The 25,977-nt window shown below is 40.4% G+C and overlaps 1 protein-coding gene and 1 long non-coding RNA gene across 4 annotated transcripts; one reads left to right on the top strand and one right to left on the bottom strand.

The window, feature by feature from the left end:
• Positions 1-4,510: 4,510 nt before the first annotated feature.
• LOC135248304 (bMERB domain-containing protein 1-like) lies at positions 4,511-25,953 on the top strand. 3 transcript variants are annotated; one of them, XM_064322790.1, is made up of 6 exons: positions 4,531-5,159; positions 17,094-17,214; positions 19,269-19,342; positions 21,726-21,840; positions 22,253-22,335; positions 22,535-25,953. In XM_064322790.1, the coding sequence occupies exons 1-6, from the start codon at positions 4,856-4,858 to the stop codon at positions 22,651-22,653; spliced, it is 816 nt and encodes a 271-aa protein (XP_064178860.1). In that variant the 5' UTR covers positions 4,531-4,855; the 3' UTR covers positions 22,654-25,953. The 3 variants fall into 3 exon arrangements, with proteins under 3 accessions (XP_064178858.1, XP_064178860.1, XP_064178859.1); XM_064322789.1 differs by lacking the exon at positions 4,531-5,159 and adding an exon at positions 10,318-10,582; XM_064322788.1 differs by lacking the exons at positions 17,094-17,214; positions 19,269-19,342; positions 21,726-21,840; positions 22,253-22,335; positions 22,535-25,953 and adding exons at positions 5,744-5,814; positions 6,033-6,062; positions 6,761-9,226 and having other exon boundaries at positions 4,511-5,159.
• On the bottom strand, positions 10,140-11,183 carry LOC135248305 (uncharacterized). Its single transcript, XR_010328407.1, has 2 exons — positions 10,831-11,183; positions 10,140-10,379 (listed from the first exon to the last, which is right to left on the bottom strand). It is a non-coding gene; the product is annotated as an uncharacterized LOC135248305 (long non-coding RNA).
• Positions 25,954-25,977: the final 24 nt, after the last annotated feature.

Genomic DNA, 25,977 nt, shown 5'->3' with positions numbered 1-25,977 from the left:
CATTCACTAGTCCTAGCTTAGGCCTATTTTCTGTTTATTACTTAGGTTAAGTAGCGATATTGTTATTGCATTGTCAAGGACGGCACAATGAAGTTAAAGGCAAACTATGCATGCTTTATTTCCTTGCTTAGCTCCTGAGTTTATAATCAAAAATGTCACCTCCATTCTCATTCCTGCCTACACCCCCAAGGTGACAATGCTATGGCACACACAAAACAAATATTTTGCTCTTGCTAGCTTCAGTAGCTTTATAACATTGTGCTGCAGACTGCTGGAATCACATCTCTTTCAAAAGCACAGCAATAGCTGCATTCATACCAGTCAGGCAGTCAAAGTATGCCAAAATGCTCAAACAACATATCCAGTAGCAAAATAACATGACATAACATAATGACAAGAACAGGCCATTCAGCCTAACAATGCAAGCCATTTTCCTGACTAAATTGTACCTAGTGATCTGATTACCTACAGACTAGATAATATCTAACATCTTATCACACCAACATAAAGCCTGGTTTTGAAAATCCCCAGTTTCTGCCTCTGCTGTGTGACCTGGCAGGCTACTCCACACATTGACTACTCTCTGCATTAAGAAAATTCTTCCTAATGTCTGTACGGAATTTACCTTTTGATCATTTCCATTTATGTCCCCTCATTCTACTAAGAGAACTCAATCTGAAGAATCTCTTGTAGCTCAGTTTGTTGATCCTCTTTATGAATTTAAAAGCCTCAATCAAATAACCCCTAAGTCTCCTTTTACTAAACGTAAAGAGATTAAGTATCTTAAGTCTTTCCTCATAAATTTTATCTGTCATACCAGGAATCAATTTGATTGCCTTTCATCAAACCTTTTCCAGAGCCTCTATAACTTTGTTGTCGTATGGTCCCCAGGACTACACACAATACTCAAAATGTGTTCTAACAAATGTGTTGTATAAGATAAGTATAACTTGTATTTATACTCAGTAGTCAGTACCTTTGTCTATATATCCTAGCATCCTGTTGCCTTTTCTTTTTAGCTGCGACCGCAGCTCTATAGCTCTGTCTGTCGGTCGGTCGGTCGGTTGGTCAGTTGGTCCACAAAAGTGTCCCACCCTGTAGCGGCCACAGTTTTCGCCCCAGGAGGCTGAAATTTGGCATGGACGTTCGTCATGACTGGAAGGTACAGCTGAGTAACTTTCAGGCCAATTGACCAAGAGGGGGCATGGCGATGGGCGTGGCCTATCACAAAAAGGCGCATAACTCCCTAATGTATTCACAGATTTGCAGATTTTGTGGAAAGGTTGGTCATGAGCCAAAGAACAGGTCACGTGTTTGTGTGTGTGTGGATCATAAACTGTATAAAAATAGGGCATGGATCAAGCGGCCAAAACCAGAGTTCGTTTTTGAAGCTCATTTCCTGGTGCTGTAGTTCCTGGTTGCTCACTAGCGCCACTACGGATGGCTCCAGTATAGGTGTTTTCATATCCGGTTTCCATGCAAGTCTACGGTACAAATGCGATCAAAATACAAAGTCAATAATTTTTTCTCACAAGAACAAATAGTCATAATAGGTGTATTTTATTGGTCTTATGACTGTCCATGGGTCGATTTTATGATTTATTGCGTCATTTGGGCACAGTGCCAATATTTGTTCTGGACCAATGAGGTACAGCTTGCGTCACTTCCGGATTACTGCAGAGGACTCAGCTACAGTAGGGGCTACAGTCTATGGTCACTGGAGTGGGCGGTGGCGCTTCTTGGCCTTGCCATTGCGGCTCCGGCTACGGTCCGCCTGTGCTAAGTCTGAAAATGCAGGCATCCCATTTCGTGGTGATTTCATTATGGCGTGTGCTATTTACAGCTGCACTAGACGACCATAAAATAATCCTCCTCTTAAGTTTTTCGGTAGCCGAGTCATTTTTACTATTTCCTTTAGCCTACTTAACCCAATAATTACTTGGCAGAAAGCGTAATCAGCTTGCTATATTTGGTAGTCCAGTAGTAGCCTGTGCTAAAACAGTTCGCAACTTCGGCTACCAAGCCATTTGACTAGCTAGCTAACCTTAACCGGCAAATATTCAATCTGTCAAACGTGTTTGGCGGCTTGTCAGTCGTGTACATTCCGTGAATGTCTACCTGGGCCATGCTTCACGCATGTGACAAAGCTACTATAATCCCGATTTTGGGATAAACACTTTTTCAGTTTCACGAAGCGAATTAAGAGTTTCAAGGTTCATTTGCTGAATATACAACACACGATGAAATCACACACACAGAATTTAACTAAATTAACCATCTTGGCATTTAGAAAGGAACATGTTTTTAGCATTTAAGAGACCGACAAGCTAGGCATTTAAGACAGTGGTTCTCAGAATCGGTTCTGGGGGCTCCTTGCGTATATTGGCTTTTCTCCATTGGTTTTGATGATTTACAAGAAAAAAATTATAGCCTAATAATAATTAGAAATTCAACGTAGGCTACATTATTATTATTACATACGGTCAGCTAGCGTCACCCAGCAAGTGAACACCACAAACGGCGATGGAGTAGCTAGTAGTAGCAGGCTCATAACTGACTGGCGAAAACCTACGACGAGCAGATCTACCAGACAGTTATACGAAAATTTGCCTAGTCAAATCACCAGTAGCCTACACATCTCCGATTAATTGACCATCAGTGTAGTCAATGTTCTTCCCCTGTGGTTCATATTGCTAACGCGTGAGCTAACCACGGATAGCCTACCTAGCTCACTGGCAAGCTGATATGCTAGCTAAGCATATTCGTTTTGCTGAGAAACATAAATTGAAGATAACTGAACATAGCCTAATTGTATTTTTAATGTCATACATATAACGTGATTAGCCTACATGACACAGTACAGTCACGGATGGAAATTAAACTCCGTAAACATCTGATAATATATTTTAAAACATAACGGCAGACAGTCAGCTAGCCTCGTTCAGGTTGAGGGGCTTTTCCGCACCGGACTGTCAATCAAATTGTAAAAATCACAAGACCGCTTAACTCTATGGTTTTGGCTCCAAATCGAGAAAATGGCCGCGCCCGCCATTGAGCTTCAAAACGTGTTTTAGAGACCCACGGAGAGTCAATGGGTGACGTCACAGTAGCTTTGTCCATATTTTTTACAGTCTCTGGCATGGATGCATGCACACATGGATGCATGCGCGTGTCCGGTCGCAGCTATTGCGGGTTCGCGCTTGTTTACTGTTACAGCACAAAGCCTAGAATCTGAAAGGCTTTGATCAACCATTACTCCCAAGTCTTTTTCAAACTGACCACATTCCAATTGTATCCCTCCCATTTGTAATCCTGCCTACTGTTTTTATTTCCCACATGCAGAATTTATTCATTTGGCTGTACTGAATTTCATTTACCAGGTTTCTACCCACACCTGGATTTTGTCTGAATCTTCTTGGATTACTTTTGTAGATTACACTCTATTAGTTGGTCCTCCGAGTTTTGTATCATCTGCAAATTTCCCACTTTGCTGTCATATTCAGCAAAATTATGGGCTAGCTAGCTTTAACTTAGTGGTTATGGAATGGAAGCAGGGCAAAATTCTGTAACCTAAGCACACATGTACAAACACATTAATTAATATTCACTTTTATTTTTGGCTTCTTTACATACTCTAGCTTTGTGTATCATATGCCTCTCCCACCACATAGCTCAATGGGAGACTGCCCTTCCCCCGTCAGCAGATAGGGGAGGTAGCCTAGAAGAGCTCCAGGCTGTGGCCCACTAGCTAACCTCCATGGCACCAAAGGCATCAATCTATCAATCCAATCAAAACAAGCATCTTATTTTTACAGAAAAAGTGGCTGGCTAACTAGCTAGCAGCTGCTTACTGTGTAAAGTTTAATGACTTCCTTGAGTTGTGTTAGTTAATAAGGATTGGACAATACAATAGCCAGTTAAATTCTGTGGGTTTTAACGACGAAAGTTGGCTATTAAAAAGCGTGCATGCAACGCAGGCCGGCAGTTTTATTTTTCCTGTGCTGATCTCGCAATGGTTCAAGAGTGTGATCCGCCTGGTTTGTCTCTTGCTGAAATCGCTGCATTGTTTAAATGAGTTGTTAGATTAATATAGTTGCCAACGCATGGCCAAAGCAATCGCATGGGTCTTTGCACGAGGATCAGTGAAAACATGATTCTAACATCCACATACTGAGACTGGTCCACAGCGCAAATGTTTGAGGAACAACCGAACTAGATGTTAAACCAACTGGATAGACAGTGCGACGCTATCCACTTGCAAAATACCTTCAATATGGCGGATGTTACGAAAATATATTTCTTTGACATATAAATAAAAATGATTAACTTTACTCTAACGACTATTCGTATGGATAGACGTGTTAAACAGTTATTTCTTTATATTAAAACGAAACAAATATGTCAAACTATCATAGTTTCCCCTGTAGTCATATTACCCACTGGACTGTCCGACATCTAGTACTTGTAGCATTAGCGGCTACATAGGTATTCGTTCCAGTTCGTGATCACTTCGATGTCGTATACACTGCCAGCGTGAGCACCGTGCTCACTTGACGCATTTTTTGTTCCCCTCGATTTCTGTGGGAAGTGTTTGTGTATGCCGGCCAATAAATGTCATCTTAATATGATTTATGCTGCTCCAGATTTTATTGAACTGTTAGAGACTGCGTTTTTCACAAGTCTTGTTAATCCCGAATTCAATATAGGCTAGAATAAACCGTTTTTGGTTACATTTTTTATGAAAGGAAGATCAGATGCTTAGGGTATTCTTGGCGTAGGCGTCATTTCCAAATTGTTGGGATAGCTGCCAAGGCTGTAGAGTCAATTAGCCAATTTTATCTATTTTAGACAAATCATGAGGAAGGCTTTTTTAAAACAAGCAAAAAGGTTTCCATGGATAACCAATGTGAGTCTGTTTGGCTGCTTGTTCGCCGGTGGGGATTTTGTACATCAGTGGTTTTCTCGAAGAGACGAAATGGACTGGCGGCAAACCGGAAAGGTTGCTGTGGTGGCTTTTAGTTTCCACGGCAACTTCAACTACTTCTGGATGCGTGGCTTGGAGCGGCGGTTTCCTGGAAATTCCGCAAGCATGGTACTTCGCAAAGTGATCCTGGACCAAACGATTTCTTCACCGATAGCCACCAGTGCCTTCTATACAGGTCGAAACTGGACAATTTTAGTTTGAACTTCAAAATGCGATAACTAGTTTTAAGCACTCTTTCTACGAGGCTATTGATTTTTTTTTTTAGCTAGCTACTCACAAATTAACTGAGCTGTGCAGAAAGATATGAGAAAAATCACAATGGAGTGAGATAAAGGAGAAAACCTGAGAAATGCAACAACAAAAAAAGACTGCTCAGCTTAACATTATAATACAAAAAAGGATGAAATTTGAGCAATGCCAATATTTGTCTTGCTGAAACTGGATAGGCCAGCATACTTTCCAAGTTGGCTATTGCTGGTCAAAGTTGGGTAGTGCTGGTTTTATAGTGATTAAGCTTTGTCAAGCAGAGAATTAAAATAGCTGTGCTTTTACACTAGCTTAGTCAAGCTGATGATGAATGGTCATGCTGGCAGATCAATTTGGTCATGCTGGACCAGCTGGTTTCAGCTTGCTGTTCCCCAGCATAACCATCTTCACCGATTTGTGCTGGATTTTTCAGCAGGGTGGAGATGGCCAGTTATTACATTCACATTTCTTTCCCTTTCACTAAATATGTCCAAATATCTTCATTTTCTTTAGGGATGAGTTTGTTAGATGGCAAAGATGACATTTTCCAGGACTGCAGGGGAAAATTCCTGAACACCTATAAGGTAATGATGAACAAGTCATGAAGAAAAAAATAAAAAATGCAGACCCTTGATAGATTTCTGCACACTTTTTCTTCCCAGTCATTATATTTTTATTTACAGCATTTGAATCCATGTGTGCTTTTGGGTTGAGGAATACAATACTAACTGTCTAAACTACAGTCAAATTATTATTAAAACTGTTTAACAGATATTTTGTCCTTGTTTCCTTTCTGTTTTAGACTGGGCTCATGTACTGGCCGTTTGTGCAGGTAAAGCTATTGCAAATTGTGTATGATATGTCAATCCAGCTGGTAAGAGATGCACAGGACTGATATATATTATATTTGTGTGCATTTGTGTTCACATTTAAGCATGTCATGGGCCTTCCAAATGGCTTCCGGTACAGGCTGAGCCCTAGTCTAGATTACTTTGATTTTGGCCTAAGTCATTGGTCTGCAAAGGTAGGACACAGTTAGCTTAACCTAGCTGGAGTAGTTTGGACTTAAATGTCCACTGTGTATTTACCAGGTGCCAACTCACTAGGATTGGAGAATGCAAAAAAATGGAAAAAAACAAAAGAAATGGACTAGTTACTGAAAATTGCATACAGTTTAGTTTATGGCCATATTTTTGCTAAGTAAACTAAAACTTCATGTGCATTGTGAGTTGCATGATATTTGGTTGAATTAATGTGTCATATCATTGGTCATAAACATGCCAATACCCTGTCATAGTAATGATTGATTATTGGATATTTCTTTAGTTGTTAAATTGTACCTAATAGGTAGTATCTACTGTGTTATGGAAAGTAATATTGTACAATAAATATACAGGGAATATTTTACATAATTTATATGCTGAAAGTGATGTTAAGACTTTATTATGATATTTTATCTGATGTGTAATCACTGCTGTGCATTCACCTTACATCTCCCCCCTCTCCCCCTCCCTCGCTGATGGCCTTCAGTTGCTGAACTTTACATTGGTGCCAGTATATCTGAGAACCACGTTCACAGGCTGCTGCGCTTTTGTGTGGGCCATCTTCCTGTGCTTCTCACGACAGAGTGGGGACGGCACCGCAACCGCTGCCCTCACCTGGATCCTGGACCTCAAAAAGAGGCTCCTTTTGCCAGACTGTGAAAAATCTACAGGAACTGAACCCACACAGAGAGAGATAGGCAATGACACGGGCCACTCGGAAGGAAAGAAACCGTAATTTGTTCGGAATGAAGAAACGCTGTGCTTGTGCCTTTGTGGAAAGACATCCGTGTTGGACTTAAATGTCTTTCATTTAAAAAATGTGATGAGTTTTAACAGTAATTAATTTTTATTGCCTTGAACCCCATTTCATATTGCAAAAAACACAAGTTTTTCAGGGAAACTTTAAGAAATAATTTAAGCATTACTACATCAGAATGTAACGTACATCATAATAACTTGTGTTCATCCCAAAATCGTATACTTCTCTGTCATCAAGGCAATTCAGATTAGACCAAATGTATAGTATTCCATAATTAAGAGTTCTGTGCTTGTTGACAAATTTGGCATTTTAGTCATCGATTGATACATGTGATAGGATGAAGGGACTTTTTGTCTTGGCGAGTTTATACAGACTGCTCTGCAGAATTGGCAAAACAGTTGAAGTAACAGGCTGGTAGCCGGATAGCTTATTATCCCATCCATTATTCATCCGTTGTCTGTTAGCAGTCAGATTGTAATCATTTGAGTAGCTGTGGGCCATTTACAGATATTATTAGTTAAACACTTCTTTGAAGATTGCACTTTCATTCTAAAAGTCCTTTGTCTATAACTGCAATATAGTGCGTGGTGTTTTATTTGAAATTCAAAATGTATGACTCAGGTGTGTTTTTCTTTGTATTGTATCTCTCATTGACACATACATGTGCACATGTGCACATGTGCACACACACACACACATGCACACACAAAACCTTTTACATTTTGTCACTGCATACTGCCTTCGGTGTGAATTTGAAATTAAGGCTTTCTTGGCTAGCTGTCTTTTTCTTCTCTTTCAATGTAAAATATAGAGTACTAGTGGTATTTGTAATTTTAGCTTTTAGGTCATCACACTGGTGTTTTCCTATTAAAAGATAACTTTGAAACAACAGATTAATTACCATAAATATCAACACATTTGTTTTGAAATGTATGTTTGTGTATGTATGTTTACTTGGAAATTTTGGTGATTTAATGTATGGTTTAAAGCAGAATGTTTAAAGTTAGGAGGTAGTTATTTTTTATAGTCAAAAACACCACTGGAAGCTAATATTATTGTTCTAGAACTGTTGAGCGAGGAACATGTGCTAAATTGCTTCAGTAAATAATCAGCTGTACTGTACCAATTGGTCATGTGAAGTGTAAGCTATCTATAGTACATTACTCTAGACGAGGGCCCATGGCATGCAAATGTGTAATGTAGTTATATCTTTATGTAAAAATAATAGTGGCCTATATCTTCAATACTGCACCTTATTATTCCAATGGAATAGTAATAATAATATATAATGATATTTTAGGGGTTTAAACAGAAATTTGAGAAACTGGGATAGTAAACAAACATATCTACACACTTGTATTGATAATAGGAATGTTTTATATGAATTTCTCTATCTTTGGAATTTGCCAGTGGTGCAACTGTCATTATTATCAGTGGTTGTTGTTTGGATCTTTAATGGACAATGATTCCAGAATTTAGCCTATACAGTATTATAGTATTGCACTTCTTCCTTTGGTTTCTTTGTAACTGATTTTGTATTGTGACCCTGTTTACAGATTATACAGATATAAAATCTGACTATATTTGGCTTACTGAAGGTTATTTTGATTTACCAAATAAATATTTGTTATGAACAGTGGAATATATTTGGGTAAATTCATTACAGTATATAGCCAGGCTTCTTGCTGTGTCTTTTTGTGCCATTTTGCCTAGTCCTCCTTGCTCTCGCATTGTTCAGTTCCAGGTTGGCTTTAGTGACATTAATGTGATTTTGGCTTTGCACACTCTGGTGTGTTCCTCTTGTTCTGGTTCTCCAGAAATATTTATGATGCTGTACAGATATGTAAATTTATGGATTTCCATTCTTAATCCTTTATTGGGGCTGATATATCTTTTTCGGGGTTTATGTCTCACTGTTTTGCTGTTTTAAAGGTCAACTGTTTTTGTGTTTGTAAACCTCTTAGTGTTATTTGACAAGCTAACTGCACACATCCGAGTTCAAATTCCCTAGTTGATGGCTTAATTATACACAGTCTTTTTTATTTTTATACCAATCCTAGGGATAAAATAGAAAATGCAAAAGTAATTTATGTATTCTTGAATCTAGTGGTGTTGTTACCCTACTTTGTAAAAATGTCTTTATGAATTATGAATTGTGTTTTCTTGTCTTTAATAAACTTTACTTCAGCTTCAGTTTTACTCTGTGTTATTTTTTTAACATTAAACATTTGTTGTGTAACTAAAAAGTAGATCTAAATAACGGTTGGTGTCTTGGGGCTTGGGGGATTAGTTATTAAAAAAAAAAAAAGTATGTTAAAGTCAAATCACGTTGACCGTAGGGATTGTAACAAGTACCTTATTGGCTTTAAAAACTGATTCAACAAAATCTTGGTGTGTTTCTTGGAGGTCACATAGCACAATCACCCTTTCCTTACTTTTTCACTTTTTAATGGCATACCTTTGTTTTTCGAAGGTGTAACATCATTCCATTAGTGGGAAGTTATTTCATATTTATCACTGAATTGTATCAAAAACTTAATGTATACTTGTAATGTGCTACTGTGTCAATACCTCATGAACAACTATTAACAGTGATTTGTTATTATTTTTGTTTAAAAAGAAATATTCTCATGAACAGTACACGAGTGAAAATGCATGCAGTCTGATGATGCTACCGTATTTGTATGGGCAGAAATTAATGCCAACAGAAATGTAATCTTAATTGCATAAATTGAATTTCAATAATTTGATTTTGTAATGTTTGAACTGAATTGTATTAAACTGAATTTTAATGGTATAACATGAATTTGTAGTTCACAATTTTAAATTGAATAGTTTCTTTTACAATTGAATGGCAGCATGTTTGCAACTCAACAAATGTTCTTACTTTTACTTGCAGTGTTGGTAAACATTGCTCATTTTCCATGTGCATATTTTGGACAGTTAGGAGAAAGCACAGGACAAGTCTGACTGCAAACAAGTGATCAGTTTCTTCCCAAATATGTCACCCCTATATTCAATGTGTAGCATTTAATTTAGCCACAAATTCAAATAAAAACAAATATGTGGTAGGTACCCAAGAAAGCATCAACCGAGAAACAGCCAATATAATTTAACTTTTAATTATATGGTAAAATTATCAGTCCTTTTCTGAATAATTTAGTTCTCGAAGTTGAGGCCAATTTTTCTTCTGAGGCTGAGACCCAGCCTCTCCACCTCTCTCCTCACCTTGGTTCCACAGTGCGCATGCTCTCTGCATCCTTCAACGCGTCACATGTCAGGAGTGCCTCAGTGCATTCCAGTCCTACGGAGAAGAACGATGCTGAACGCCTTGGGTTGGTGGAACCTGAGAATCGAGCGAAAGTAACCCGGCTTAACACTCAACGTAAAAGCATATCGGACGACAAACGTGTCGGCACAAAATACAGGGAGACATTGATTGAAACAATCAGGCACCAATTATGGAGTTAAAGAAATCAATTTCGGAAACTGACCGAACGCTGAAGAGCTACGGCGCTGTGCTTGAGACAGAGTGGCAAATAGACAAAGGTGAGCATCGTTCATATCAAGCTATTGTGCCTTCACTGGATGGCTTAAATGTGGCACGAAAGAAATGCCTGGAGTCAGAATTTTCTTTAAAATACCGCTGTGTGTCGCTTTCGCTATTTTTAATAATGCTTGTATTTCGAATCAATACGCAATGTTAATATAGTTACAGTGCTATGCCACGATATTTAACGTTGTTTGCGTCATTGAATATTGCAGGAATATAAACTTAAAAGATCGGTTATACTGACCGCTACTGTGCATTCCGTATCTGCAAATTGGATACGGTAATTTAACCGATCTAATTCTGTCGCAGGTGTTGCAGGTTGATTGAGGTAGCGTTTATTCACCTCAGGAGGGACACGATAAACGATGAGATGGGGTTCCTTGAGCGTTGCGAAAAGATCTATGAGATTGTGATGAGTAAATAATAAGAGGGCGAAGGTATCACAGCAGGCTTTGATTACTGAAATGTGATGTCCCACAAGCAATCTCTGCTCCCTCTGGCTGAAGGCATTACTGTTTTTTAAGTCCTTATTTGCTGTGCCATTAAGCAAATGCCTATGGTGTTATCAGTCCACTTATCACACTTCTATGCCACAACAATGCGGATGATTAAACAGGTTTTGATATTAAACACCAGTCTTCTTTCAAACTAAGTTGAATCAAAAGGACTATTTTCATTCTGTATATTTTGTGGACAAACACCATGGTCAGCAATGTCTGTTTCGTCTTATATGTATGTGTGCAGGTATTCTTTATTCTGTGTGGAGTAGACAGACAACCTAAAATGGGTGTCAGCTGTGTTATTGGCCAAAGAACATAACTGGGTATATATACTTAGTATCATTGGCTGAAATACACATTCTGCATTTTAGTAAGTATCATATGTGTGTGGATTTCTGGTAACCATTTCTTTACATATTCTCTCTCAGTGCAGCATGAAGATGTGTATGCTTTGACTGTGGATGTAATTGAACAGGGCCAATACGCAGGATTGGCATCCATGTGATTAATATGCAGGGGTAACTTTCAGCAACTGGCATGAACCATAGCTCTCTCAACACCACTGGCAGAGGTTAGTCTCGGTGTCTGGAGGATGGAGCAAAAGCTTTAGATTTAATAGAGGGGATAAATTTGGAAATTGTGGTGACAAATCTGTTACTATTTTTATGTCTGCTAAGCCCCAGTGTGTCTGAAAACATCAGACACAGAAATTCTGTAACCTCCCAAGCTAAAGGCAAGCTGTGCAGAATTTCTTAGCCTGTATTTACAATCAAATAAGTCTCCTCCTCCGTCTTCAACCCCGCCCACTCACCACTGAGTACCCGACCAAGTCACAGACACATGAATTCATTAAAAACTATCAGTAAATGACGCCAACGAAGAAAAGCAATTTCCAAGGTTACAGTAACACTAGTTTGAGCCCTGTTGGCTTGTCATTTTGCTTTGCTGTATCTGGGCCATTACAGCGGCTAGCTAGCTATTAGCAACAACACTCCATTGAAATCTAATCCAAACCACAGGCTCTGTAGCCACAGCCACCCTCCCCCACACAGAAAAGAGTGCCACGCCCAGAAACGTGCCCAACACATTTTAGAATAGCAAATACAGGTAAAGGTGAACATAAAATTCATAAAGCAAAAGTGCATAAAGACAGATTGTCAGTGCACGATAGACTGCCGTAGCATGGTTATTTTATAATATTTTCAAGTAAAAAATCCTGCGTAGTATGCCTTTAAACTTATGTTCTCAGGCAGGGAGTGTTTGTACAGTTTTCAGCATTATGTTGTTAAATTTTGCTTTGCATTTGTCATCTCAGCATCTTGACTTGCCGCTCTCTTGCTCACATGCACACACAGACACACACACTTTCGCATACACACATATACATATAGATAGATCATTGGTTGTTTGGTTTTGGTTTTGTTTTGATTGTGATTGCACAAATAATGCTTTAAAGAAAATAGCTCTTGAATGACGTTCTTCATAGTTCTGTACTGACATATTTATTCAGCTTCAGCCACTTTCTGAATTAGATGCAAATGCATTCATGTAGTTTAGCAGGCCTCTCTGTTCTTACAGATTTTTGCACTGAATAGTTTTCCAGGAAGACGCAACCTTGGAATGTACTACTCTGTCAAGCACTCACAAAATGACTGGTTAAAAGAAAATCAATATGGTCTCTTCTTCCTGCTTTTTATGATGTGTGAAGTGATGTCCGTATGCCTTCTTGGACTTTCTTCAGTGGTCAATATTGTATGACATACAAGATCCAATTCCTCCTCTTCAGCACTGGAGTACCCTAAAGTTCATTTCAGGCACCCTGTTAGGAAGCCCACTCTGATGCCTCAGTTCTGCTACTGCGTTATTCACTTTTTTGCGGATGACATTAGCGCAAAACAGCATTATTCTGCTTTGTTTGCGTTATAAAAATTAAAGGCAGATCTATGGAAGGAAAGCAACAGGATGTTCTATTTGCATGTATACAACTTCCTGTACCCGTAAAATATCATTCCATCACAGAGAGTTGGAGTTCTTTCTGAAAGAGAATCAGTATTCATTGTATGCCACGATTGGCAGCGTGGGTCAGCATATTTGAACGAGAAATACAGTTCAGCCAGAATCCGTAATGTAGTTGTACGAGGCAGGAGACGCACAGTGGAGTCTGACTGCTATGTAAACATGACAAAAGGAAATACAATGGTTACACCTCTGTCATGTCCTGATAAGACTTCAAAGAACAAATAAAGGAAGCTCATTTCATTGTGACTTGCTTTGAATACAGGATTTTTCTGAGCAAATTCTCTGGCATTTCTGGAAGAGCTTTTTGTTTCAAATGACAAAGCAATTAGAGACTATAACAGAAGGATGTAGTACGAGGCATTTGTGTATCTGTAGATAAAGGGATTTCTCTCCCAAATGCATTTTTCGGAAATATGTTAGCACTCCTGGATGGACAAATAAGGCTCTAAGGCATACATTTAGAACACAAATGAAGTGAAACTGACATCTTCCTATGAGTGTATTTCTTAACATTTTAAAACTAGCACTTGGGAATTTTATTCTAGTTATCTAAGAGGCATGTTTTCTCAGTTTTTGCGTCCTGTGTTTTTCTCATTTGAGATAAGCAGGGTGAAGATTAGCTTGGTCAGTTTAATTGCTAGATTCCAGCACTCTCGATAAGCAGCTGTGGCACCCCTGATAGGCTGTTGTAGATTAGAGTAATCTGCTGCGTGAGGAGCTCCGCTGCACTTCCTGCTCCACGTCCCCCGTGCTGCCCGCGGCCTCCCAATCATTGCATGCTTCCTGTCTCACTGAGGAACACAGACGTCCTGACAAGCCTGTCTCCTGTGTGTGAATTAAAGTGAATTCGCTGTGCAGTGTTTCTAATAAATGGAGAAAGGAGGACTACAGTTGGGCTTGAGAAATACTGTGAAATTCACACTGTGATTAGAAAATGCAGTGAACGCTGCCGTTCTTTGTTGATATAATATTTCTTTACCTATAGCATTGACTAGAATGAGTACAAACTCAAGTATAAGGACATTTATTTTACTGTATGCTTCAATGAACAATAAGAAAGCCGAACGTTTGGAAACACCCACACATCACACGAATGTGCATATTGGGAATTTTCTTTAGTGCTTGATTTGTGTGGGATGTGTTAAACTAAATTACCTAGTGCTGATCACAGTTGGTTAAAAGCAATTAAATGTGTGTAAGTGGAATTCAGGGTATTTTGGTCAGCATGCTATCTGGCCACAATAATGGTCAACATCAGTTAGATTTGTTCTGTGGGGTGGCCGACACTCAACCCATGTACTGAGTCTCCACATGCAGGGGCCTGGTTGAGGGTTAAGCCAGACTAGGGCACTTTCCCTCTCTGCGTTTCCCATGTCTGAATAAAGCATAAAATAAGAATACAAGCAATAGGAATTATGAAGGAAGGATGAACTGTCCACTCTGCTTTTGAGGAAAAATAAATAATGCTCGATATGGTGTATGTGCATGTGAATTGTGTGTGTGTGTGTGTGTGTGTATCACTGTGCATTTACCACTGTGCTGTTTGATTAGCTTCCCTTCTATGGGTATCAACAAAATGTAGTTTAATTATTAGTAAATTTTGGCATTGATGTTCTGGAGGTCTTACTCAAATTCAGTAAAGTAGAACCGGTGGCAAAATATCTGTTTATGGTCTCATATTTAGATGCTCTGAACCTCATTGTTAATGCATGCACTCAGAAAATGTGCACTAGTAGTTTGGGCAGTACTAAAATACCGCTGAGGGTGTCTTTACATAATGCGGTATACATTCTTAACAGAACTCTTGTCTTCATATGGAGCATCATGATGATTTCATAAGTGTACGTTAAAGAATAGTGGGTACAGTACATTACAGTACAGTGCAGGTGTAATACAGTCCATTGAATAGGTCAATTTGTTTCACAAAGCATGCCAAAACAGGTTGGACGGGGTGGAAAGATATGATATATTCACATGTGATATTGTCCTTTAGATAATTTATTTATTTGTGTCCAAGGTCCTTAGAAAGAGGGTGAAGTTCACGGTTGTGTATGACAGATATTTGCCTCTCAGATCTGAAGCATTCATCTTCATTGTTGAACAGTAGAAATTAATGTAGCACCGAAGCTGCAGATGCAGCATCCAGTCTGGCAGAAAGTCACAGCAGATGGGAACGGGCGGACAGAAGGCTGGTACAGAGCATAGTCTCTGCCTGTCCGTCATGTAACTGTCACTCAGTGGGAGCAGGAGAAGATAAAGACAGGGCACAGCGTCTCACTGCATTCAGGACCTCGGGGTTGCTTGGCTCACTCTGGTGTGGCTTGTGAAATATTAATAAGCACACAGAGACACAGTAGATAATGTTACAGCTCTGGAGTTTGGCTGAATCGCAGCACTTTCACGGGGAATGATGATGGAGCGTGGATGGAGCTCAGCAGGTGAGAAGAGGTGGCCCGCCCTCAGTGTAGCGAGCTGCAATCTGTTCAGCCAAGCCAGACTAATGTCCTACCGTGTGCTCACTCGCTCATGTTGAAATGGTGGTTTCATTGTGTCAGTGTCAACAGCTAGTAATTACACCAGGCATTTCTATTATGCCAACGTGTTTCTGTCTCACCTTTGCTTGTAAGAGTTTTAATGTCTATTATTTTAATAGAGTTTTGAAGTCATGGTCATGGACTTTATATCCTTGTCAATATGGCTGTACACACATGCATGCAGTGGGATTATTGAGTCAGCTGAGCAGCATTATGACACATATGCTCAAACTTGTGCTATACATAATTGATATTTTTGCTGATGGGATGCAAAGAATAAAAAATCAATCGATGCAAAGCAAAACTAATTTCAATTGTACTACAGTGGGTTCAGATGTGTGTGGCCATGGTAGAGAGAAATTCATGCTTATCAGTGGAAAAGCTGTTTTTTATTTTTAAATTGGGTTATTGAGGAAATCCACTGCACAAAAAGAAAACAACTATGAATAAACAACTGCGTGCAGCTGGAAACACGTTGTGTTTTTTTGTTGTGCCACTTTCTGATCTTTAAATCCAGTGGGAACAGATGGAGCTCCACCCATAGGCATCGTTCCCCTTGAGATTTTGCGGAGCCGCGCTGTTCTGCTAACAAGATGCACACAGCAAAGCGGGTCTGGTGTAATGAGAGCCATTAGGGTGAATAACAGGAGAGGCCTGGCCAAATTATGACTAAGAGTCCTGTGAGCCAGCAGCTGGAAGCACAGCACAGTATGAGCTGCGTAACTTCTGCATGCACCAATGGAGCCTCTTACAGTATTATAAATTAAACCTCTGAAGAAGAACTGAACTTTTTTTCAGCAGTCACTGCTTACTTTGCGAGCCGTATGAGAATATGGGGAGGTAAGATACAGACATCACTTTGATCAGTAGGAGCCGTCCTAGATTTCACAGCCTTTGTGTGTGGCTGGCTTGGAACTCCATCTCCACAAAAAGTTTTGATTAAGGCTTTCAAGTCCTTCTTCCTTTTAATATTCTAGAGATAGTTGAAATAGGTTGGAAGTGATGGCAGCAGGACTAGTCGCAACCACACATTTAAAATGTTCTGCAGTCATTGATCAGGTCTTTGTGTGCAGTGCAATTGCCAAGTGAAATTCAGTATTGCTCACAGGGAGATGAGAGAACCTCACCCTCTCAGCCCTAAAAAAGCAATGTAACAACTTCATTCTCACAGGATCCTAAAAAACAGTGTAACAACCTCATCCCCATGGGGCTCTATAAAACTGTGAAACAACCTCACCCTCCTCACAGGGCTCTAATAAACAGTGTAACAACCTCACCCTCCTCACAGGAACCTAAAAAACTGTAACAACCGCACCCTCACAGGACCCTAAAAACGCAATTTAACAGTCTCACCCTCCTCACATTTCTTTAGAGACCTGTGTGCTGGCTCTGTGTAAGTGTTTAGCGTTATCATTTTCTGGTCTAAATCCCTGCGTCTTCCTCATTTCCCGTAGCCCAGTCCGATGTGTCCATGGCGGAGAGCACTATGTCTCCAGACGAGATCGAGGTGGAGATGGTAAGAATCCAGCGTCTTCGAGAGGTCCTCGTGCGCCGGGAGTCCGAACTGCGCTTCATGTAAGTAGCGTCACGTGCGGTCCTGTTAGTCATGTGATCCCTTTTTGATATTACCCACTCAGAAGAGCCTTCATGTGCACTATTTCAGATTTTCTCAGATAGGAACTTTATATATGAGGTCAGGCTTTTTAAGCACCAACAAGAAATTACGTTATATGTCCATTGGTTTTTAGAAACCACATTACTAAGAACATTTGTGGTCATCTTGGTGGATGGGATTTCCTGTGGTGATCTCAGTATCTGTGCACTGGCATGCTGACAAGCTGAGTAAGTTGGGAAAAAAGGTTTTTAGGGAAAAGGTCTGGTGACATCAGCTCTGTTCTTCTCTTCTGCTCTCATTGATTACCGTTAGCACGGAGGATAAAAACTCCCGTCTCAAAACACTGTTTGTCAGAGCAGAGGGTGTGTGATGGCAGTTCTGATGTGAATGCAAAAAAGTTGTCTGTATTTGAATTCAGCTAATGCATCCCTGCACAAATAAATGGGCTCACACACCCAAATACGCCAGATGGTTATCTAAGACTTCAAACACTCCAAGAAACTGCTGCTCTTCAATGGTCAGGCTCTCTGTAAGGACCCTTCTCCTTTCCCTTTTAGCTCCCTTACACCTAAAAAAAGAGAAAACAGGCAGATGTGTCTTTGCAGAACTTTTAAAAAGCTGATACGGGGGTGTATGAATCGATCAGTCAGACAGCCCTGGAATCCTCTGTCAGACTTCTGCACTTTTAATCCTGCACCAGCCCCAACTCATTTAAATTTCACTTTCATCAGAAATAGATCGCTACACTGGGCTGGTGCCCTGTGATGCCAATGTGCGGCAAGCTTTATACTTGTGGCAGCTTTTTGCACAGAAATGTTATTTGTCAGCAGGGCCTTTTGGCTTGAGAGGCTGGCAAAGGAGTTGGTGGCCCTCAGTAGAAAAGGTGGCATGATGGGATTTAGCAAGCTAGGAACCTTTTGCTATCGTACGCTATCATAATGGCAGCCTAAACAGCATGGCTCTTGCTACGCCCCCTGTATGACCTCACCTCCTGTTCCACACACCATGCCAGGGTGGTGCTGGGAGTTTTCTGGGAGGCACGCGCTATGAGTCAGAGCCGCGCGCGGGCAGGTGCGGCGACAGGCCGCCACCCTGGGGTCTGCAGGCCGTGGCAGCTGGGGACCAGACAGGCGGGGGAGCGAGAGGCGTGCGAGAGGCGTGCGGGAGCGGCGATGAGTCATCGGCCCTGATTTATCGCGCAGAGATTAAAGGCGCTGCCGGCTGATGCCACAGACAGGCGCTCTCTCTCCCCCCGTGCTGCAGAGAGCAGATTTACTGGGAGCTGGCAGCAGCGGGGGTGGGAGAATCTGAGGAGAGCGTGGGGTGCACCAAACACATACCTCATTAACTGTGCATTTTTCCTATAGACACTGCCTCCAAACAGAATGAAGAGACCGTTACAATTCTTATTATTCATTGGATTTTTAAGCTGTCTTTTAAGCAGGGCAACTTGTCACGGTGTAACTAAATAATGCATTCGAATACATCAAAAAAGTATTCCACATATTTAATGCAGCACTGAAATTATAATGCAAAAAAATAAAAATAAAAATACAGTTCCAGTTGTGAAAATGGTTACATTTAATTTCAAAATGACATCCGTGATGGCAGTGAGAACTAATTCTTGAATCCCAGATAAATCTGCATTCTAATTCTAATTACAATGATAAAGATGAAAAATGCATCAATACAGAATAACCACCATTGTTTGACATAAATGCAGTGGGATTTCATTGGCTCGATGTTGAAGATCACTCTCTGAGAAAAATAAGCAGAGGGGAGCAGGAACTTGAGAAGATGCCCATGCCCCATCAAATCTACAGAGGAAACTGCAGCCATGACACTGGCCTGCCAAATGCAAATGGACTATCAAAATTGGGACACAAAGCAAATGATGTCATGGAAATAGGTTTTTATATATAAATTGATATATATCCTGTGTGGGATTGTGACATCTCACTTAGTCTGGTGTCGCTCATATTCCTCTTATGAGTGTATTTGTTTCTCTTCCCAGGATGGACGACATTCAGCTGTGCAAAGACATCATGAGTCTAAAACAGGAGCTGAGGAAGATTGTGGCAGTACCTGGTAAGATAAGCTGGCAAATTTACTCATGGTTTTAAAGTGAAATAGCTTGACCTATATCAACCAGACACAGGTTGTAAAACTTAACAATTTCTCAGGAGATGGATAACAGTATATAACAGCTGTATCTCAAAAGAGTCATTCTACATTTCACTTAGAGGTGGAAAGTCCAGGGGTCTGAAAATAAATCTGTGCCTTCACCCGTGAACTCCAGTTGATTTCACTAATTAGTTCTCCCTTCCAGCTGGGGGATTGTGCTAATTAGGAAATCCTGGTGATTTGAACAGAATACTGGGGAGTACTTTTATTTAATGAACCTGGGTTTTCCACCTCTGCACTTAATATGTATCTGTGGATTATGGATTGGAACCCCAATGAAGACAAATCATCATGTTGACATGTGGATTCTGCAGAATAAAGTGACTGTGTGTGTTAGGCTGTGGGTGACTGTCACAGTAGCCGGCCCTTGGCAGTCAGAGGAAAGCTCAGTAACACGCGTGCGTGCGGTTTGAGTAAGAGCAGAAGAAGCTGCCCTCGCTGCAGCAGAGTGCGGCTCCGCACCGCCACACGCCCCCAGTTGGGCGGCTGCATGATCCGCCGGGCCGTTCAGATTTATGCGCCCGCAGGAGGGCTGCATGCGAGGCTTCGCTTATGGGAATTCGTTCATTGCTGCCCAGTAATTTCCTTCCGCAGAAAGAGCTGAATTCGCTCTTCCGTATTCCAGCGTGCCGCTTCGGAGCCGGTAATGCGTTCCCCCTCCCGTCTTCGCCTTCCTTTTCCTTTTCCTCACGCCGCGTGAAGGTCAAGGAGGTAAAACAAGCAAATCCGTTTTCATAAATCCTCCGCGGAAATTGTTATGCATTTATGAACGGCGCACATGAAAATCTGCGGCCAAAAATAACATCCCATCTTTGAATGATACTGGCGCTTTGTGCTGCACTCAGCTCATGAATTAAATATGAAGTACAAACACGATCCAGTGCATAAAAATGACAGTGTGAAGGAGTAAACGTTGTGGCCCATAGCCCCCAGTGTGATGACGTGTCAGAAGTTACAGAAATACATTACGGATATATGCATGTGTACAAGCATACATACATGCTGCAGTGGCATCAACTTTATTTGCTCAATATATTTCACTATTTGTGAGATGGGAGGAGCACATTTCTCATTGGCCGCGGTCAGAGCTTTATGGGCGGCCCATGGACGCCCAACGGTCATGCACAGCTGAGGCTGAATGTCAGGTGTTTTTACAGTATGTAAGTCCCTTCAGCAGGGGATTCCTTCTGTAGGTAATCCTACAGTTTATTTAGCTAATTATTGTGTTTGATACATCTGTGTTCCCAAAGAGGGCAGTAAAATGGTCAAAGGGCATTGTGCCCTTAATTTTTTTGTTTTGTTTTTGCTGATTTTGTGCCCACATGGTGGTTAAAATCTGACACCATACCGCAGCGCATTTTGTGCATATTGCACAATGATGCATATTTGTGTGAAGGTTTGAAATAATCTTTAATATTGAGACATTTTGAGCTTTTTAGCCATTCATTTAGCTGATTATTCCTTCCCTATTAAAATACTGACAATTCTCTACTGAGATGCAAATACTATTTTCTACAGTAAGCATTCCTTAAACCACTTATCTAGAACAAAATAGCTGGCATCATTGCTGATTTTTACATTGAAATTTAAAAAGCAAGAAGCAAGACATGCATGTATGCTGGAATTGGATTTGTATCCTTAATTTATGAGACGCCAATACAGTTTATGTATAGGGGGATGTAGAGTGTACTCACAGTGTATGAATATGTATTAGTAATTGACCTCTGTATTGATGCATGGTAATCTTGGGTATTTAATCACTGCGTAATGTATTACACTGCAGTACATTTTAAAAACACCTTTGCCAAAAATACATCATTTATTCCCTCGTTGTTAAGCAAAACACTCCCTAGGTTTAAAAAAATGCACGTAGTTTAGCGGCATATGCAATTAAAAACAGATTGTAACCCATTTTGGGTTCATTCAAACAAACTTTAATAGTGATTAGGAAAAATATAAGAAACCAAAAACAGTGTGGCCTTAAACTTGTACTGACCCTGGGTTGATTTAATTCTATATACCCTGATATCAGTCTAGTGTATTTGATCAAATCTAGGGGTCTGTCCTAACAACTTATGATAGCTCACTATACTCCATCACACATTTTCTTGTGTAGTACTCAAACTACTCAGAAGCGATTTAACAAACTGAAGGGTCTAACAGTGATTGATGTATGGATTGATGGGAGTGTTGGCTGCTGGTGAACTGAAATTAAGTGGGTGAGCTGCGAAGTGGAACAGAACGTGTGCGAGCATGTGACTCATCTGACCCATTCTTGCCCAATCAGAGAAAGAAAAGACCAAGAAGCTCAGGCAGAGGGAGGAGGAGTTAATCCTGAAGATTCATAAACTAGTTCAGAAACGGGATTTCTTGGTGGACGATGCAGAAGTGGAAAGATTAAGGTAACTGGTTTCCGGGGAAGTAGATATATTACCCAGAATCAGCTCAGAGGGAGAATTTACAGCAAAGAGATATAGCCCATGCAAAGCTCTTCCAATCTTCCATCTCTTTCATATCTCTGTGGCTGACTACCTTCTCAGCAGCGATGAATTCATTAACTGTGCACCCACAGCATACACAAATTGAGAGATGTTATTAGTATTCAGTAATGTCCCATCTTCCCCCGCCGGCACAGGATGAAATTACATTCACATCTACGGCAAATTAAGTCACTGAATCCTACTGCCAATTTATTGGCTTGGCTGATCAGATTCTTCGGGGAAACAGACTAAGAGCCTTGTTTGCCTATGCACCACACATAGCTAATGAATGGTGCTGCTGTGTCTAAGCTGGCCAACTCTGTCCGCCACACAGGGAGCAGGAGGAGGATAAGGAAATGGCTGACTTCCTGAGGCTGAAGCTCATGCCCCTGGAGAAGTTGGCCAAAGTCACACAGAGTAAGTGATCTTTTACAACCCCATGATTTTGCAAATGTTTTCCAAATGTTTCAATTAGTTTCCACCGCTGTCAGGTGTCGGCCAGCTGGTGGGAGAAGATATAGCTTAAGAGAAGATATAGATAAGAGCTTTCAATCGACACCTGGTCTGTAAATGTTTGTGACCATGGTCTCACAAGCACTCCTCCTCTATGTCCAAGGTCCACCTAAACCCAAGAAGGTTGTCCCTGAGCCGCCCCCCAACAAGCCATCTATCGCCAAATCAGGAGCCGCCATCATAAAGGACTGCTGTGGCGCCACCCAGTGTGCCATTATGTAACTGCTGTGACTCCCCATGGACTGTTTCGCCTCAGAGAGCAGAGTGATCTGTAAGCACCTGACCCAAGTCTCCTGAAAAAAACTCTCACCTCATTGTCTACACCAGAGAACCCTGGTTGAAAAGCAGCTCCCGAAGAGGGGAGGACAGGTACAAACACACACACAGCACATCCTGCACAAGCAGAAAAGACACATGCACAGACAAACTGCACATACCGCCCAGGCAGGCACATTTCACAAAGAGATACAAACTGCACAAACATTTTACCAGATGTATTTCACACATGAACAAATGACATTGACAGATATGTTTCACACCGACAGCCAAACTGCACAGACAGAAAATATATTTCACGTATGAACTACTTCATAAAGAACAAGTTCACAGGTTAACACTCAGGCATCCCAACTGACATACTGCACAGGCAGAAGCCTTACAAGGGAGTGTCTGACTTAACGCTCTAGGTGAATATGTTGTCGCCTGCATTATTTTTAGCAGCACAGATCCTGTTGGTACTTTGGTGCAACGTTTCTGAAACTTCAGTGAAAGGCAAGTGCTTCATTTGTCCCAGTCACTTCAGGATTCATTGGCTTTGTATTGCCAGAAATGTAGTGCGTTGCAGTCTGTCACAAAGCAGATGGATGAAAGTGCCAAATGTATACTTCTTCCCAGGAGCTCAGGAGAAAAAGAACAGTGCCAGCACACTGTCTGCAAAATGGTAATTACTACTGAGGTCACTTACTCCAGAATGAAGATTAAGTATTCTTTTGCTTAATGTTTCTCTACCACATGCTTTTAAACCAGGGTTCTCTGTTGACTTGGAAATGGGGGGAATTACATTGTCCTTATAAAGTCCACTGTACACTAGTCTACACTGCTATATCGCTGTACTTGTATAACAGGGGTATTTATGGTTATTACTAGCCCTTTAAAAAGATAACCTTAACACACCCACCCCCTCCTCTAAATGATCTATTTTACTGAAGGCAGTCTCTCACAAACTGCTAGTGCTCTGGTTTGGTTTTATAAAACATGGTTTTATCACAAGATCATAAACTTGGACTCACTGAATGGAGGAGAGAAAAGATTGAAAGAAAAAAATTTCCATTAGCTGAAAAACTGAAACTTGAATACTCATGCAACACAGTAGAACATAGTTTCTGTATGTAAGAGGGTCTTACATGGTTTTCAGTCATGATATCCAGGGAATGTCATATAGAAGAATACGATTTTTGAAGATACTTTCAATTCAAGATAATACCTGGTTATAGGGATAGGGTCTTTCAACCCAGCCTATATTTAAGTATATGACTAATAGGAGAGGTAGAGCTGGGTAGGACAGATGCTGTAGAAATGACAGGATAGTTTAGGAACATGGAATATTTCTAACTGTGGAAACCAGTGCAGCCATTTGGGGAATGGTCCGGAAGCTCCACACCTCAATCTTTGTTTAAACAAAACATTTCTTCACAAAAAAGCAAACTGTATATTTTGTAGGATGTGTATGAATAATTTCCGCGTTGCTGTTTTTCAGACATGCATAGTAAATCAAATCCTATTATGCTAAGGAAAATTGATTTACCTTAGAGGTAGTTCCATAATTTTCAACTTGTTTGTTAGTATTGCTTTAGGGGATGAAGATATATTTGCATGTTAAAATGCTGAGTTTAGAGGTTAGAATATTCATGCTAAACATACAAACTAGAATTAATTGAGAGATTTATGCAATTTGTGAAAGTCCATGTAAAATGTGTGTAATCAATATGGCCACCAGTTTGTCTCCCCTTTTTTCTTGCATGGTATTTTAGTCCTCTGCCAGCTAGACGTTGTGATAGTCTTTCTGTCTAGCCCCTTCTCAAACAATTATCCCATTAGGTTTTGTTAGAGGCAGTGGGAAAAACCCAAATTAAAAATCAGAGCGGTTATATAACATTTAACTTACACAATTAAATTTAAAAAAATGTATTCATGATTCAACTAATTAAATAATTATGGTCTTCAAGACCCTGAGTAGGATCAGGTGTCTTAGTGCTGGGCTAAAACAAAAACCTGCTTTATATGGAGTACCAGAGTCTGCTGGTTTTTGTTTTTCCCTTAAAATCAGCAACTGATTCAGACCCAAGAAACCAGGTGACCTGGATTAACAGTAACAAACTTCCTTATCCGATCAATTGCTGTGCTACTCAAGTGCTGAGTAACAATTAAAGCCAGCAGACCCTGCTGCTCTCCAGGACCAGGAGTGAAGAGCACTGGCTCAAAGAGATGCTTTTTGCACCAATTAACTTCCATCCATGTTCACTTTTCCTTCCTGACTCTCCCCATATTAGATCAACCAATTACTTTCATAAATTTCTCGATTTGAAATTCTGTTGTATGATTGATCACTTTACTGTGCCAATGGAGTGCCTATGGGGACCCCTAGAGGAAAACCATTGAAATACAAGTTTAAATCCCTGCAGGTCACATGGTGGAGACAAACTGGTGGCCCAAGTAATGGGGATGTTTTCTGTGATTTACTCAGAAACAGTGATTTAGTTCAGGGGTGGGGGAGGAGGGTCAAACCAGCTTCTCATTTTCGCTGGGTCCTCTTCCATGCAGGCTCACATAAGTTGACACTGCAAGTCCGCAGTGAAAGCTTTATTTCTTTGAGCACACAGGAGAAAATCAGCCATGTGAATCAATCCCATTCTGCATGTCCTCTAAGTTCACCATAAGGCAGATAATGCTTTAATTAACATCATTGTGCATAGTCTGCACGAATAACAGATCCTGCAAAGCAGTTTAAGTGACAACTATAAAAACATTCTTTATGATTAACTATAACATAGAGAAGGTGAAAATATAAAAGAACATGCAAATATTCTCAATAGATATAACATGTAAAAGAAACACAATCCACATCTAATCTTAATTACTTAATTAGATCAATCAATTATGTGGCCTGACATTTTTACCACATTTCTTGACAAACCCATGAATATCAGCTGTTCTTGTACCAGCCGTTCCCTGTGCTAAATAGTGTACTATAGTATACAGCTAATTAGGAAACGAAGTGGAAACAGGCTAATTTGTGGAAACTGAACCATGCATACACATCAGCCCTCTAGGGTGACTAATCCACCCCTGCACTAGTCCAACACTGCTCCTCTGGAGAGAAAAAAACGAAATGTGACATTTACAGTAATTTGTGATTGTGACTTTTTAAGAAAGGTGCTTAAGTAAGAACATTGTCTGTATGCAGCAGTGCTGAAATATGAGCCCTGTATATACGTTTGAATAAATGCATCTTTCTGGAATGCACTTCTTGTATTGGTCATCTGCTGT

This window comes from Anguilla rostrata, chromosome 2, assembly GCF_018555375.3.
Source record: "Anguilla rostrata isolate EN2019 chromosome 2, ASM1855537v3, whole genome shotgun sequence".
NCBI classification, from domain to species: Eukaryota; Metazoa; Chordata; class Actinopteri; order Anguilliformes; family Anguillidae; genus Anguilla; species Anguilla rostrata.
The sequence above is the reverse complement of the archived record's forward strand: the minus strand, read 5'-3'. Positions and strand labels throughout refer to the sequence as shown.